A 14,973-nucleotide genomic window follows, 5' to 3' on the forward strand; every position below is an offset into this window, starting at 1 on the left:
TATAGCAGGCACTTTAAAATGTAGTAAACAACTGGATGCAAGAACTATAAAGCTCTCCATTAGCTCAGAGGCAGTTTCCAAAGCACTACAACTAATAACAGAAACACAGTGAAGTTTCTCTCACTCCTATTTAAAAAAGAATGACATCAAAAGTACCTAGAAAATAATTTTGGATTCTTAAATCTGTCTCATTCATGAAAACACACAGAGTGTGGTGATATTGAAACAGATCTAAAGGAAAATGTTTCCTACCTGGGTTTTCTTTTACAGCAGCTTTCAGAGTAGTCAAGAGCCAAGCACAACTCTCCCCTTAGCAACAAAGCCTCAGCTTTGCTTTTTAAAGAGCAAGAGTCAGATTCTCCTGCTTAAGCCACTGAAACAGTTCCAGAAGACTTCTTTTTTGTAAACAATTTCTTTTACACTAAAAGGGAAAGTAATGAATAAAGTATGGGGAGGATGAAGTGATTGCAGCTCCTGCAAACAGCAGTGCATTTCAGTTACTGCAGCAACTTGGAAAAAAATAATCCATAGTATGTTTTTGCTTATTTCCTCCTAACTTTAAGTACCTAACTTTGCTAAATTATCTGACAATTTCTGTGTACTTCTTCTGCAGGTAGAGGAGAGGCACAGAGTATTCTTGGAACGTGTACGATTCAGAGCAGTGATTTCTGATTATCAATCGTTGCAGAAGAGCCTGTCTCACTCTGTTGACTAAAGGGAGATGGTTAAACCTCTAATTCAGACTATATGCCAACATTCCCGCAAGTAAATATTATTTTTTTTTTATTAATTTAACTCTGAAAAAAGTCCCTGACATCAGTCATGTAGGGATAAATCCTTGAAGTGGATGGTTAGTAGCCAGTTGTTTTCCGAGTGCTGTCTCTGTTTTCCAATGCATTAGAAGTACTTGGGAGTATTAACTGAAGCTGTATTAAGGGGGCAACAATGCATTATTCTTTACAGCTGACCTTTACAAATCAGCATAAGCCTCAGCAAACTTCTTAGCATGTCATTTTGGGGAAAAATAATGGGAAACATAGCGGAGTTAAAAAAGGTATAATCTCTCAGCAGCTGTAATTTGCACACACAGGCTTTTTGCCACATCAGGATTAAAAAATATATCCATAAATGCTCTGAGTCTGGGGAATACAGATCCTGAAACCAAAGTAAGACAAATCATAACTTTATAAAGTTATAAATATACTTTAAGACTTCCATGGCAGAAAAAAGAAGGATATAAAGGCTTCATTAGGGTTGTTCTAGAGCCTGCTTAAAGGAAAATACAATCCTTAAGCCCTGGTTAGAGAAGCAGTGGAGGGATGGGTTATCTGCTTGTGAAATGCTCACAACCAGTTTATGTAGATACTAGGAATGGCAGAAATGTCAGCACTATCAGACAGTTTGTAGAAATGTGGATTGTCTTATATATAAATCCTAATTTGTATAGGTACAAAGCAATTTATAGTTTTCCTATCAAATCTGGAGAGGGCTCTTTTCTGCTGCACTGGATTGTTCACAAGGTAATTTCTTACATTAACATGCGTATTAGTATCTTTAGTACAACCAGAATAAACAGTATTGCTGATGCTAAATGGAGTTGTTATTAAAACTATTTATAATTGTCTTTATATAAACAGTCCCTATAACATCTGAAGGTCTATTACTGCAAAGTTTTAGTAGCTGGAATCACATGAAAAGAGATGGCTAAATTGTTTCCCGTTTCTGAATACTGTTGTAAGAAGGAGGTCGTGGGAAGAAGTAAACATTCATAGATAAAAAGATTGGGAGTATGCATTTTTAATTGCTAAAAGAGGAACTATCACAGCTAGAAGACACCTGACATGACAACAGCTTTCAAGAATGGGAAAGAAATGTAATCAAAAGACAGGTTTCTTAGGCTAACACATACGGTACACGATCTCCATTATCTGCTAAGTCTTACCGTATGTGGGACTTCAGAAATGATCCAGTGGGTGAACCTTCATACAAAGTTTTGGCAAGGACTCAGGCTCAACATCTTGTTTTGCTAATAAGTCTGTGTCCCAACAATTTATTTCAGTCTCAGAAACAGTTGTACAAACAGCTTAAATGATGGGCAAATATGAACAGCGTTGTATAAGGAACATTACTATGATACCCCAAAGGAGCAGTGGGGGACCTTGGCTTCACAGGATGGAAAGCTGCTTAAAAACACATGTCAGTACAATGACTCTACTCACAGGAGACATACAGAATTCAAACCACATATGTTTCCTGAGGTGGGGAACAACTAATTTATCTTGGTCAGCATTATAAAAACAAAGGCAAGCCCAATGTCATTGGTTACACTGGACAACAGATTTAGTGCTCCAGATAGGATGATGTGAGCTGCTCTGCCCTGTTAGATGTTAGTTATACTGTCACACTTAGGCATAAGCCGTTGTGGTGTCAATGATGGTCAAGGATGTCCTTTAGCACAGACAGGGTAGGTGGCAGCTTGTAGTGACCATGGTGCAGGTTGCCCCAGGAGTGGGGAGGCTAAGGGATCGCAGACCCCAAGTTCAGCATTAAAACAGTTTTAAAATGAATAGTGGACAATGAATGGTAGAGTTTATTCTCAGGCTTTCAGGATAATGTCAGGTTTGGATTGCTATATATGCCTCTTTTGACCTGCCTAGAATCAAAGCCAAAACTTGTAAAAACCAAATTAAAATAGAAGTGAAACTGCAAATCTTACAAGCCATGTACAAAATCTACATGTTGCTGTGTTCTTAGAATAGGAGTTTCAAGTACTATGTGCAACTCTATAGTGATCCCAGTTTCAGGGAGGTTACAAACAAAGAAGAACAAACTCTGTTCATCTTGATTATTTTAAACTGATTGTACCTTACTCCAACATGACAGAAATCACAAATAAAATTTCCTGAAATTTGTCACACGTGATTTAGAAATGTGTGTTTAGTACAACCAGAACATGTGACAGAGTGTGGGTGAATACAGGTGATGTGCGGAACGGACATCAGCATCAGTGAGGCGCAAGTTTTCAGATTATTAAAGAGATTGTTCTTCAACTTAAAAATTTTAAATTCTTTCCACTGTCTTCTGAACCTAGGAATAACACTTTGTTGAAAGTAGAGAAAGAAAAGGGTCTGCTGGTACATTTCTTTCATACAATTCACTCGTTTCTAGAAATCCCATCTGCTTCTTGCTAAAAATTGCTTGCTTTAGAGCCAGCTGAGAATCATACTTCGTTCATGTTTTTCAAGAATTCAGTAGTTTTTGTCCCTTTGTCAACATGACATAAACAAGGCTATTCTTTCACAGAGATGGTTTTACAAATATTGTGTTACGTTTTGTATTATGGTTAGGATTTTGACAGGTGCTTTAAAGTTGAAAAGAAACAAATTTATGATTTTTTTTTTTTGGTATAAGAAGAAACACTCCGGGATACATTCAGGTTCTCTACACCTAAAATTAAGTATCCTTAAAAAAATTCAGTATTTTATATATACTTGAGTGTGTTGAATTTGGAGGCATGAGAGGACTATCTAGCCCACCTTAATACACTGTAAAATTTTCTGGAGGACAGCCAAGTTACTGCAGTTGAAGTTGTCCCAGGAGGAACTTGAGCAATACTTTATGAAAGGTCTGACAAGAAGTCACTTCCATCATTATAAGGGTACTTCTATGTTCTCATCAATCCATATCTTCTCTCTAATTGTGAGACATATAAATTGCCAAATTAAATTACACCAATTTTTCCACTTAGTGGATTGTTCTTTAAGAGGAGACATCTTATTTAACTTTTGCCATCCCAAAGTTAAAGCCTAACCTAAGTTAGTCACGTAGATACGTGTAATGTGAAGAGACAGGTACCTCCAGATTCCTCCTTTCTTAAAGTAGGTGTCTAATACAGTGTCATCCAAACAGAGATTTACCCCACCTATTTCTTTGCACTGATGACAGAAGAGCTAACAATTAATTTAGCCTAGGCAATGGTCTTTGAGCTTTTAGATATTAAAGTCAGGTAAGATAACTTTTATACTAATACTTGCTGCTGCAGGAACAATCTGCATAAAGGAAAAATCTCCTTTCATCTCTTCCAGCAGCTAGCTGCTGGATTGTACCAAAATAATTATACTCAGAATTGAGGCATATAAGTCAAATGCCAAATAATCCAAAACACCTTTTTCTTTTTATATTTTACTATTAAAAGATATGTGTATAATAAGTCTAATTAATTTTTCTTTTACTTTAGGTAATAACTTTCATGAATTGATCTGATGTATTCAGCTAGGACAAAAGCAAGTATCAGAGACTGAGAATTTCATGAGAGTACTTGCAAGTTTCTTCATGCCAACATGAGGAAGAATCAAGCCTCTGAAATTCAGAAATACTGACGTAACCTCAGTTTGGAGTGTTGACTTACAGGGAAGTGAATATAACCTCTAAATGCTCTCTGAGCTGAAGTCTAAATGGTTTATACTGAAAGGAATAAATTGTTTCTTGAAAGCAATGTAACACTCTGAGAATGATTGTGGTATATTGCTGTCTCAAGTCTATTTTTCTCCTGTTTACTATCATGTATTATTTCTTGGATGGGATTCATCACGTCCTGAAATACATATATAAAGTAAGCCACATTTCCACATAAAACTGAAGTTGCTACTGACCAAATTGCTTAGTACGGCATCAGTATAGTTATCCTGAGTAGGAATTACCTGCCAATGGATAAATTAAACCAATTAGTGAAAAGTAAATTATTCAGTAAGTGTCTTAGTGAATGAACATGAACTAAACATACTGTGTGACCTGTGGAAAGTAAATAAAAATAAAGTATTATACAAACTGCACCAACTAATGAAACATACTTGGTAGGGAATGAAATAAGCTGTTTGTCAGTTTTATATATTTTTGCATATCCCAAAAGTACATAAATGGTGAGTCCTGGTTTCAGCTGGGATAGAGTTAATTGTCTTCCTAGTAGCTGGTACAGTGTTATGTTTTGGGTTCAGTATGAGAAGAATGTTGATAACAAACTGATGTTTTCAGTTGTTGCTAAGTAATGTTTATACTAAGTCAAGGATTTTTCAGTTTCTCATGCCCAGCCAGCAAGAAGGCTGGAGGGGCACAAGAAGTTGGGAATGGAAACAGCCAGAGCAGCTGACCCAAACTGGCCAAAGGGGTATTCCATACCGTGTGATGTCAAGCCCAGTATATAAACTGGGGGGAGTGCGGGTGGGGGGATCACCGCTCAGGGACTTACTGGGCGTTGACGGCGGGTGGTGAGCAATTGCATTGTGCATCATTTGTATATTCCAATCCTTTTATTATTACTATTGTAATTTTGTTAGTGTTCTCATTATCATTATTAGTTTCTTCTTTTCTGTTCTATTAAACCATTCTTAACCCACGAGTTTTACTTCTTTTCCCGATTTTCTCCCCCATCCCACTGGATGGGGGGGAGTGAGTGAGCGGCTGCGTGGTGCTTAGTTGCTGGCTGGGGTTAAACCATGACATGGTGTTAGGTAGATTTTAAAAGATTTGAAGAATGTAGATAACGTTCTCAGTATTGATATCTATTAGTAACTATTTCCTCTATATTGTATGAGCATTGTAAAAAATTCTCTAGGACCTATTGCTCCTGAAAAAATTGTATAACAGCCTAAACTGTATGGACATGAATATCGGTAGTGAAAAAAGTGAAGGTATTTAGTCAAAGTAGCATACTCATATCAATTGGAAGATGGAGTTTAACGTTTGATTAGTTATCTAGGTTAAAAGTGTTCAGCAATGGAACATGCGACTGACTTCTTCCTTGATGTCACTCTACCAAGTATAAAGAAAGTCTGAAAGAATAAAAGGTTGTGGGGAGCTATTTTGTTTCAAATAACTTTTTTTTTTTTTTGCTTATGTATATTTACATACATATATCCCAAGTAAATATACATATATATTACTTATGAAGCTCAGGAACGCTAATCTTCTTAATATTGTTTGAAGGTTTCCTGGTGGTCTGAAGTTTGTGTGAGTTCTTGCAGCCTCGATCAGGAAGCCTGAGAGTTTGTCCTGCAGCAGAGACATGCTTTCTCCTGGGAGTTTCTCCTGGTGATACTAATTTCTGTCTGCTGACTGTAGGCAAAGTCAAGATGACTAACTTGGTCTGGATGCCTAATTGTATATGACACTATGGCATGTGTAGAATGACATATATATTGTGTAGAAATCTTAGATTAATTTCAAATTTAATCCCAAAGAGATTTTGCTCTTTGTTATCCTACAACATCTTGAAACCATACCAGATCTCCCCAACGTAGTGGTGTAAATAGTGGGAAGACTTCAGCCCAAGATACTTTCCATATAAATTCAAATTTAGACAGGAATACCCGTAATGAAATATCATGTCATCAAAGTTGATCTATTTTCAAGTAAAATAATAGCAATAGCAATGATTTACTTCAGGATAATGGCTTGAGATCCTGAATGAGGGCAGGGACACATGCTACTCGTATGCATATGTTGTCCATACATGTAATAAAAAGATTCTTTTTGCCAAAACCTATAGGAATAATTCAACAGAATAACTTATTTTTAACAGTTCATGCCAAAATATTAAACTGTTCAAATAACTACAGAATCCAAATGGGAAAACTTAGGGAAGCTAAAATGACTTTTCTATGATTGTACAAACACAAATCTAAAATTATTAAGTAAAGGGAAGCAATAACTCTTGGTTTACTTTTTCCCATGTTGTCATTTTCAACATAGGTGTGGTTAAAATATCTATTTTATATTTATTTTGTTTTTACAAGATTATTACGTGGAAGCAGTTTGCTTTTAGTTAGGATTGCAGCCAGAAACATTTCATTATAAAGCCCTTTTTTTTCTCTATTCAATTGTGAAAAATTAGTTTTGTCTGAAAATTTCCAGAATTAGTATAACTACCAAACATGTTTCTGTAGATTCTGAAGAAAATAGGTCATACTCTTTTCTTAAGTTTGACTTTATAGGAGATTTTCTAATTCTAATAAAAATTGACTTCTAACATAAACGTTCAATTGATTCAAATGTCATAAACCTATTTCCATTTTTTTTAAATAAACATGTAATTAAATACTTCTATTAGTTGTTTTTGCTGCATAATACATATTATAGGTCCAATCCTGCGTCTGTTGAATTATGCTTCTTGGAGATCATGGGCCTGATATGATTGTCCTGTCCTGTGGAATTTCATTGCAGACAGCACCGAGCAATGCCAATGATAGTCTTTGTGCCTTGTATAGCCATTGATGGCTGTGAAGTATTGGCATCAATCATTGTTGTAAATGATGATCGGGCTACATCTTGCACTCGTATTGTGCTTAATTTGCAGATGTATAAATGATTGTATAGCACAGTGATAAACTGAGTCTGTAAGTGTTCTCTTCCATATTTTTCACAGGAAGCAGCCCTTGTATAACACTAATAAATTAGATATCTAGTTAGAAAAATAGTACACTTTTGTCTTCTACCACACATCTCTCACTGTCAAATAAAATAAGGGTTGTACAGGCATTGCCAGTTTGATTTGTGGACAGGACTTTGCACCTCTTCACTGCATAAATCAGCAATCACGTACTCAAAGCCATGCATGTTAATGCATGGGAAACTGAGGGCACAGATAAAGAGTGCATAGACTAATGTTCCAGACATAATTGTGTGCTCATTTTGCAATCTCAGCGGTATTTTTGAGTAATTTTATTTGGTTGTAATTTTCTTAATTAAGTCAAGTACACAGAAAAAACCCAGAAAATTCCATCCACCTTGGTCATAAATAAAGTGGGATCAGGAGTTGTGCAACACAGACCACTAGCATTTGAAACTATCTGGTTAACTGTTAGAAATAACAGATTACAGGTTTCTGTAAATCTGGGATGAATAAAATAAGAGTGTAAATTCTTGGAAAGTGAGAGCACCCAATTAAAGATTGCCAGTCTTGACTTAAAGGTGTCGAATGCTGGAGAACTCACAATGCTCCTACTTATTTTTACAACGATTGATAACCGCCACTGGTAAAATGGGTTCCTCATTTCCAGTGGGAACTGGTACAATTTCACACCAGTGGATCTTGCTGTGCTGCTATCTGGTAGAAGGAAGGGCCAGGTACTACCGGAAATTTTATCTCCAGATGGGCACTTGCAGGCTGTGATCAAATCACCTCTTAACCTCATTGATGAGAAAAATAAATTGACCTTGTTACATCTCTTATGTAATCCACATGGGTAGAATTACAACCCTTTTTTTTTCAATCTTCAAGTAAGTTTTTGAAACATTGACAGAATTAGCAGCTTCCTAAGTAACTACTCTTTACTTCTGCTTGTAATTCCATTTATCATACACCCAAAGGGCTGTAGCAACAGCCTACTCTGATGACTCATATTTAGCTGATTATCCATGAGGTCCCATGTACGTCTTCCAAGTTCACTGATTTCCTGAATGCAGTTTTTCATCTTGTGTGTGACCTACATTTGTTTCATTGCATTTGCCATATTGGAATATCAGTAAGTCTGCTTTAATGATGTGACTCAGTTTGTCCCATATAATTTATTCTCATTATTGGTTACAGTTCTATCAGTTTTTCGGCATCCACAATTTTCTGCAGCAAAAAGTGTCTATTTTCTTCGGCATTTCTCGTAAAGATACTGAATAGCACTGAAAGAACAGCAAACCCACTTGGAACGACACTGAAAATACCCATACTGAATACTGATTGTGTATCTCCAAGTTTTCAGATCTCCAGTTTTTAATTATTTTATATGCTTAATACTTTGTTCTGTTCTTTTATGGCTGTCAGTGGGCAGTCCTCAGCTAGTACAAATCTTCAGGTTACTTAATTATGAATATAATTTGTTGGTGTAAATATCAGATGGGACTGTCCTGGTGACCTGTTCAGCTGCACCAGGCATTCCTATTTTATTCCTTTGTTTTTTTAAAATAAATGTTTTCTCTTTTTTTTTTAATGCATTTCCTCTCTTAAAATGACCAAAGATTATATTGCCATCAGTTGTTCAATTTTACTTTAATGTCATATACAAAATATCCGTTCTACATTGCAACTTAATATATTTTATATAAACTCAAATGTACAGTATCTTAAATTTGTTTAAATAGTATTACAAACATAACTTTCAGGAGGAGTCAGTCCTGGAGTGATGCAGTCTTTTTTTAATTACAGTTCCTTTTGATATCCCTGCTGTTCAGTTAAAAATCCAGCTTAGATTCTAGAAGGATTTGTATGAGCTCAGGTTTGGTTTCTATCAAAGCAAAAATATACTCCCAGATTATTTTTTTTCAACTTTGTGTCCCCTACACAGCTAGATAAAATCCTGTGCTGGGGTGTCCAGTTTGAATGTTATTTGCCATCATCTGCTTCAGAGCTCATCTTCATCCGATAAAGCGTCAAGGTAATCTGTATCAACGTATAAGAGAAATCCAGAAAACAAACTGTCTGCCCACGTTGGATCAGAAAAGAGACCGTTTTGGTCAGTGTAGAAGATCTCAAGCCATACTTCATCTTCTGGCTGAAGGTAGATCACTGTGGATCCAGAAGCTACATCGTGGTTGCCTGTGTTCGCATCAAATGTCTTTATCCGGTACTTCCCGTTGTGAACCAGCCCAATTGCAAGATGCTTGTTTGCTAAGGTGATATCATAAGAAAAATAATAAATCCCTGGGATGGCACAAATAAACTTCCCTGTGGAAGGGTTGTAATGCTCCCCCTCATTGAAGAGGACTTTATTGAATACAATTGGTAATCTTTCCTCTGGGTAGCTGGTGGTGATGCCAACAGAAAAGGCAGATTTCAGCACTATCTTTCCACACTTACAGACCCCTGGTGCACCTGGCTCTCCTCGGTCTCCTTTATCTCCCTTAGGTCCAGGTGGTCCAGCTGGACCTACTTCACCTTTGGCACCAGTCAATCCTCCAGGTCCTTTTTTACCAGACTGACCTTGGTCTCCTTTCTCTCCAGCTGGTCCTAATGGCCCAGTCTTTCCTCTTAAACCTTCAAAAACATTTTAAGTTAGTTAATCTTTGCACATATCATCTCAGTAAATGATTGTGTGGGCTATTGTGTGTGCCTGAACAAACAAGAAAAACACAGTCAGAATTTCAAAATACTCCAAAAATACTTTCAAAATCTTCTAGTAAGCTTGCAAAAGGAATGGCAGGTTGGAACAGAGAACCAGGGTTCACAGCCCAGAGGTCCTTTTTTTCTATATTCCTCCTTTTCTTCATACATCTTGATGTATGAAGAAACATTGAAAAATTTTATATGGAGTCAGTCCATTGCTGACTGAACTATGGGCACTGCTGATGGAAAGGGCCACAGCATGGCTACCCATATAATGATACTTGTGCACCAAATATCTCCTACTAATTGAGCATTTTTAATGTGTACCTAAATACCTGCTAATCTCTTATTCCTGGCTAATGGCACAAATGAGACTGTCTGTTTGACACCACACATGCTTCATTTTTCACAAACTATTTCTTAGCATCTATGTGCAGGAAGGCTATACATTTACATTTATTTACACAGATTTCAGTATACGCATATTAAGACATAGCTAAAATATATCTGCATATTTTCTTTCTCTCACTATATATACATGCATCACACTTAAACCCACACAGGCACATACACACATTTATCATACATATATATATATATGTATAACAGTGACAATGAAAGGTTATACTTCGTTGTACTAATGTGTTATATATATGTATAACAGTGACAATGAAAGGTTATACTTTGTTGTACTAATGTGTTAGCTTACACAAGTATTCAATACCTGCACTCCCTTTTTCACCTTTTTCTCCCTTCCTGCCATCTCTACCATCTCTTCCTGGAAGACCAATGCGTCCATGTGGCCCCGGGGATCCGCTGGCTCCGGGGGGACCTGCAGGGCCTGGCAAACCAGGGATGCTACAGATGTATCTGGTGTAGTAATTTTCTCCTTTGAACTGGCTTTGAAGAGGTTGTTCGCTTGTGTAGATGGCAAAACTTGTAATGTAAAGCAACACAAACATCCTTGGATCTGGGAAAAATACACACGAATAAGACTATTTATGCATATTATGGCACTCTAGTCACATGCAGATGGCTCTGAATATGCTAATAAGTGTGACACTGCAGTGCATTACACACAGGTATGCTTGCAGAGAACAACTTAGGACTTCTGCATTACCAGAATCCATGTAGGAGGCAAGGAGGAAAGTCTGTCAGCTTGGACCTTCTTCTGGTCACCGTATATGTTACTGTATGTCTTTCAAGTAGCCTGTAGACTGACATAGTATAACTGGAAAATACCAGCTTTTTTGGACCAAGTTTTGACACGTTAAAAAAAGAATCTGGATTTTTCAATGCAAAGCCCTTTGCTTGCATAGTTTATTTTGCCTTTAGGACCTCTATAAACTTTGCAGAGAAAAGCCCTCTTTCTGGAGAGAGTTATATCTGTGCTAGGAGGATGTGCCTGCAGGAGCAGTCTTTTCTAGTGAGGACAAAGCTTACACCTTCATTTCATTTTGAAATTTGCTCCATGGTTGTGAATGAATCTCCAGCCTGAATAACCACAGCAGAAACTTGCTGAGCCTGCAGAAGGGATACCAGTAAGAGAGCTGAAGCTTCAGTGCCTGGCTAGAAACCCTGATGACCATAGCACAAAGATGTGTGACCACCCTAATCGGTCAGGTCAAATCAGGCAACTGCCCCGTGGGGAATGGATGGAATGTGAATGGGCTGCTAACAGGTTGGGTTCTTTTAAGCTTGGCTTGGGCTGTCATATGAAATGAACTGTGTTGCAGGATCTTGCAAGAAAATTGTTTAAAGCTTTATATATAATATTTGGGTGTTCTCATAAACAATTGAATGTCAGTTGGATTTCCCTGTTCCATTACATATTGGGAGACTAAAGAAAAAACACTGTACGAACAGTAACATGCGGAGGAGTTGCAGTACCTGCTGCTGTACAAAGGCGTCTTAAATTACTGTTGCATTTGCAGGGAGTCAGTCGTGGGTTAGGTGAGATTTTGCAAGTCAAGCTGTTTTTTCTAGTTCCTTCGCTGGCTTCTCAGAAGATTTGTGGGGTTTTTTTGTTGGAGCTGTCCATTCCTTCAGAGCTAATTTAAAGCATTCATGGAAATCAGAGTCCACTGGTTTCTGTGGGGAGAAAAAGAAGAAATGGAGTAGAGGATTCAGAAAAGTATTTGTGTAAAATACCATCTACCTTTTTTCACAGTGAAACTCAGATTCATTCTCAAAGTCAGAGTTAAAGAGTTGCAAAGTGAATTAATCTAGAAATAGTTGTTTCCATTCCCTTCTCTGTGATACTGATTGGCATTGACATAGTTGGCATAGTTGATTTAAAAACCCAAACCGTTACATTTAGTTGCAGTTCATGATATATCAGCTGGTATACAGCATCGTCAAATCTATTCAGCAGGGAAGAAGGCCAGCATATACACATAAACATACACATACACAGTCTTTATGAAGAATCTTTTCTGTTTTACAGAACAGAAAATTAGAAACTGTCTTGGTATCAATGGCAGTGCAGAAAAAAGCATGAAAATATTGTAGTCGGAGAAAAATAAATAATGCTCCAAAATTCTCTTCAGTGATGTATATTCTGCTTTTCATATTAAGCATCTTGAATCAAATTGGCAGAAACTGAACTATTAATTTTGCTGTCATTTGATAAAGCCTTACAATACAGTCAGGCACAACAGCCTCCAAGAGCAGATTAACAGATGAATGCTTAATATTACAGCAGAGCAGCAAATGATAACTCCAGTGCAATAGCTACAAGCACAAACTTCACAGCGACGTTTGCTCTGATGTACTTCCGAGTGTACCCAAATAAAGCTTGCGGATTTTCATAGGACTTAAAGCAGGGACAACAAAGCGTTCTGCTGAGAAGAACAACTTTAAGCACTTAGCCAGCAGGGAGCTGCTCGCGGGGAGTTCATGCCCAAGTCTACATATGCATTTTACACAAAGCTGATGGATAAGAAGCAGACACAACCTAAGGATCAAGGACTGGAACAAAACCTGCCCTTTGCCAGATGAAAGTCTGAATCAGTAGGCTAGGTGTTCCCACGCTGTGTTGCACGTAAACCAAGCAAAAACAGTCTCAACAACTGCTGGTTTTGCCTATGTCCAGGATCTTTTACATATCAGAGTAAGAGCCTTCACACAGCTGCTCCTGTCACTGGCTGGCCAGGAACTTACTGATGCGTGAAGCTGCCTCCAGCTCCCAGACCTCCCCTGCTGTTCTTCTCATGTGCCTACAGGAAATTAATTAGCCTGCGACATGTGTTTCTGCTAAGGCCACGGGAAAAAAGTCATTTGGGAGAGGTGAGGGGAATGGGGTTGTTGAGATAGGGCTGTGCCTTCGATGGCTGGGGCATTGTGGCTGGAGAACCAGTTTGGGAAGGAGAAGGCATAGGGGGGAAAACGTGGAGCTTTCAGCTATGGGTTGGGAGTCTTAAGGAGCGATGGGGCTGCGAAGCAGAATGGTGGGACTGCAGGAAGAGGAACAGAGGTAGTATTGGGAGGAAATGGCGATGATGTTCAGGTGATAATGTTTACAGTCCTGAATTTGGGCTTGGGGGGGAATACAGAAGGCTGCTTCCAACAGTGGTACCCAACAAATGACATTTGGGAAACCATGCATTAGGCCACAGAATCAGCACTTCTCTTGCCCTGTGACTTCAGACTCTTGCATTTCTTCCTGTGTAATGGTCCAGTTTTAAAAGGAAGGGTGGAAGGTGCTTCTCTTTGTTATTGCGGCAGTCTCTTGGAAAGTGTGAACCTCCTCAGACTAAGGAAGGATGTACAGCATTGAACCCATGCCCCCTGTTTCCTGGTGAGTGTTCTAAAATGTAAATTGTAATATTAAAGGTGAATGATAGCATATGGCTATGCTTTTGAAATTTCAGGCTGACTTAGGAGGCCAAAATCATAGATTTCAGTTCACCTGGGCTTATGAAGTTAGAGGGTGGACTACACCTCCCAGATCACTTTCTCGGGAGTCACCTATGTTGCAGTGAAATACCTGATCACAGAGAGTTAACTGGTAGGCAGAAAGTGAGTAATAAATTACACTTTGGTCCTGGCTTCTGATTGTCCTTTTCAAAGATACAAACTTTTGTCCATCAACTGGGGTAGGAAACAGTGTCATTTATATATGCCAAATAATTTTTCTTCAGGGAAGAACAACATTTGAGGAATTCATTCTTTTTTCCAAATATTGAAAGCCAGAACAAGCACATGGTATTCTTGTTCACAACAATAACAATCATCTTCATCAAAACCATCACCAAAAATAATAATGAGAATGGTATGAACACAGGATTAGAATAATGTTATTCCAAGTTTATAAAACAGCATTTCAGTAGGTTCCAAATCCACTAGGTAGAGCAAGAGTGCACACCAAGGCATTCACTGGAAGGTGATGGACATGCTGATCAGTTCTAATGTGCACTGATTTCTGGAACAGCTTTTCAAGGTGAGGGTGGTAGATTCATTAGTTCCATCACTGTTCAAATTGCATGAGCAGCATAATCACTGCCCTTGTGCACAAACCCAAAAGATCATCTGATTCATTCAATATTGGAAAAATATTTAAAAAGCTATTCTGGACCTAATACCTTGTTGCAGTCTGTTAAGGTGACAGATCTAAATAGTCAAAAGAAGCATCAAAAGAAGCGTGGCCAGCAGGTTGAGGGGAGGTGATTCTGCCCCTCTGCTCTGCGCTGGTGAGACCCCACCTGCAGTACTGCATCCAGCTCTGCACTCCTCAGCACAAGAAAGACATGGACCTGCTGGAGCGGGTCCAGAGGAGGGCTACAAAAATCATCAGAGGACAGGCTGAGACAGTTGGGGTTGTTCAGCTGGAGAGAGAAGGCTCCAGGGAGACCTTATTGCAGCCTTCCAGTACTTAAAGGGTG

At 38.2% G+C, this 14,973-nt stretch overlaps 1 protein-coding gene across 1 annotated transcript in view; it reads right to left on the minus strand.

Annotated features, from left to right (window-relative positions):
• Nucleotides 1-9,110: 9,110 nt before the first annotated feature.
• C1QTNF7 (C1q and TNF related 7) overlaps nt 9,111-14,973 on the minus strand; it is a 36,219-nt gene continuing 30,356 nt past the window's right edge. Inside the window, exons 2-4 of the mRNA XM_049792033.1 lie at nt 11,981-12,181; nt 10,815-11,060; nt 9,111-10,021 (exon numbers count right to left, since the gene is read on the minus strand). Of these exons, the coding sequence (XP_049647990.1) occupies nt 9,390-10,021; nt 10,815-11,052 (870 nt within the window). The 5' untranslated portion in view covers nt 11,053-11,060; nt 11,981-12,181 and the 3' untranslated portion in view covers nt 9,111-9,389. The remainder of the gene's footprint in view (nt 10,022-10,814; nt 11,061-11,980; nt 12,182-14,973) is intronic.

The sequence above is a fragment of the Accipiter gentilis genome, chromosome 3 (assembly GCF_929443795.1).
Source record: "Accipiter gentilis chromosome 3, bAccGen1.1, whole genome shotgun sequence".
NCBI classification, from domain to species: domain Eukaryota; kingdom Metazoa; phylum Chordata; class Aves; order Accipitriformes; family Accipitridae; genus Astur; species Astur gentilis.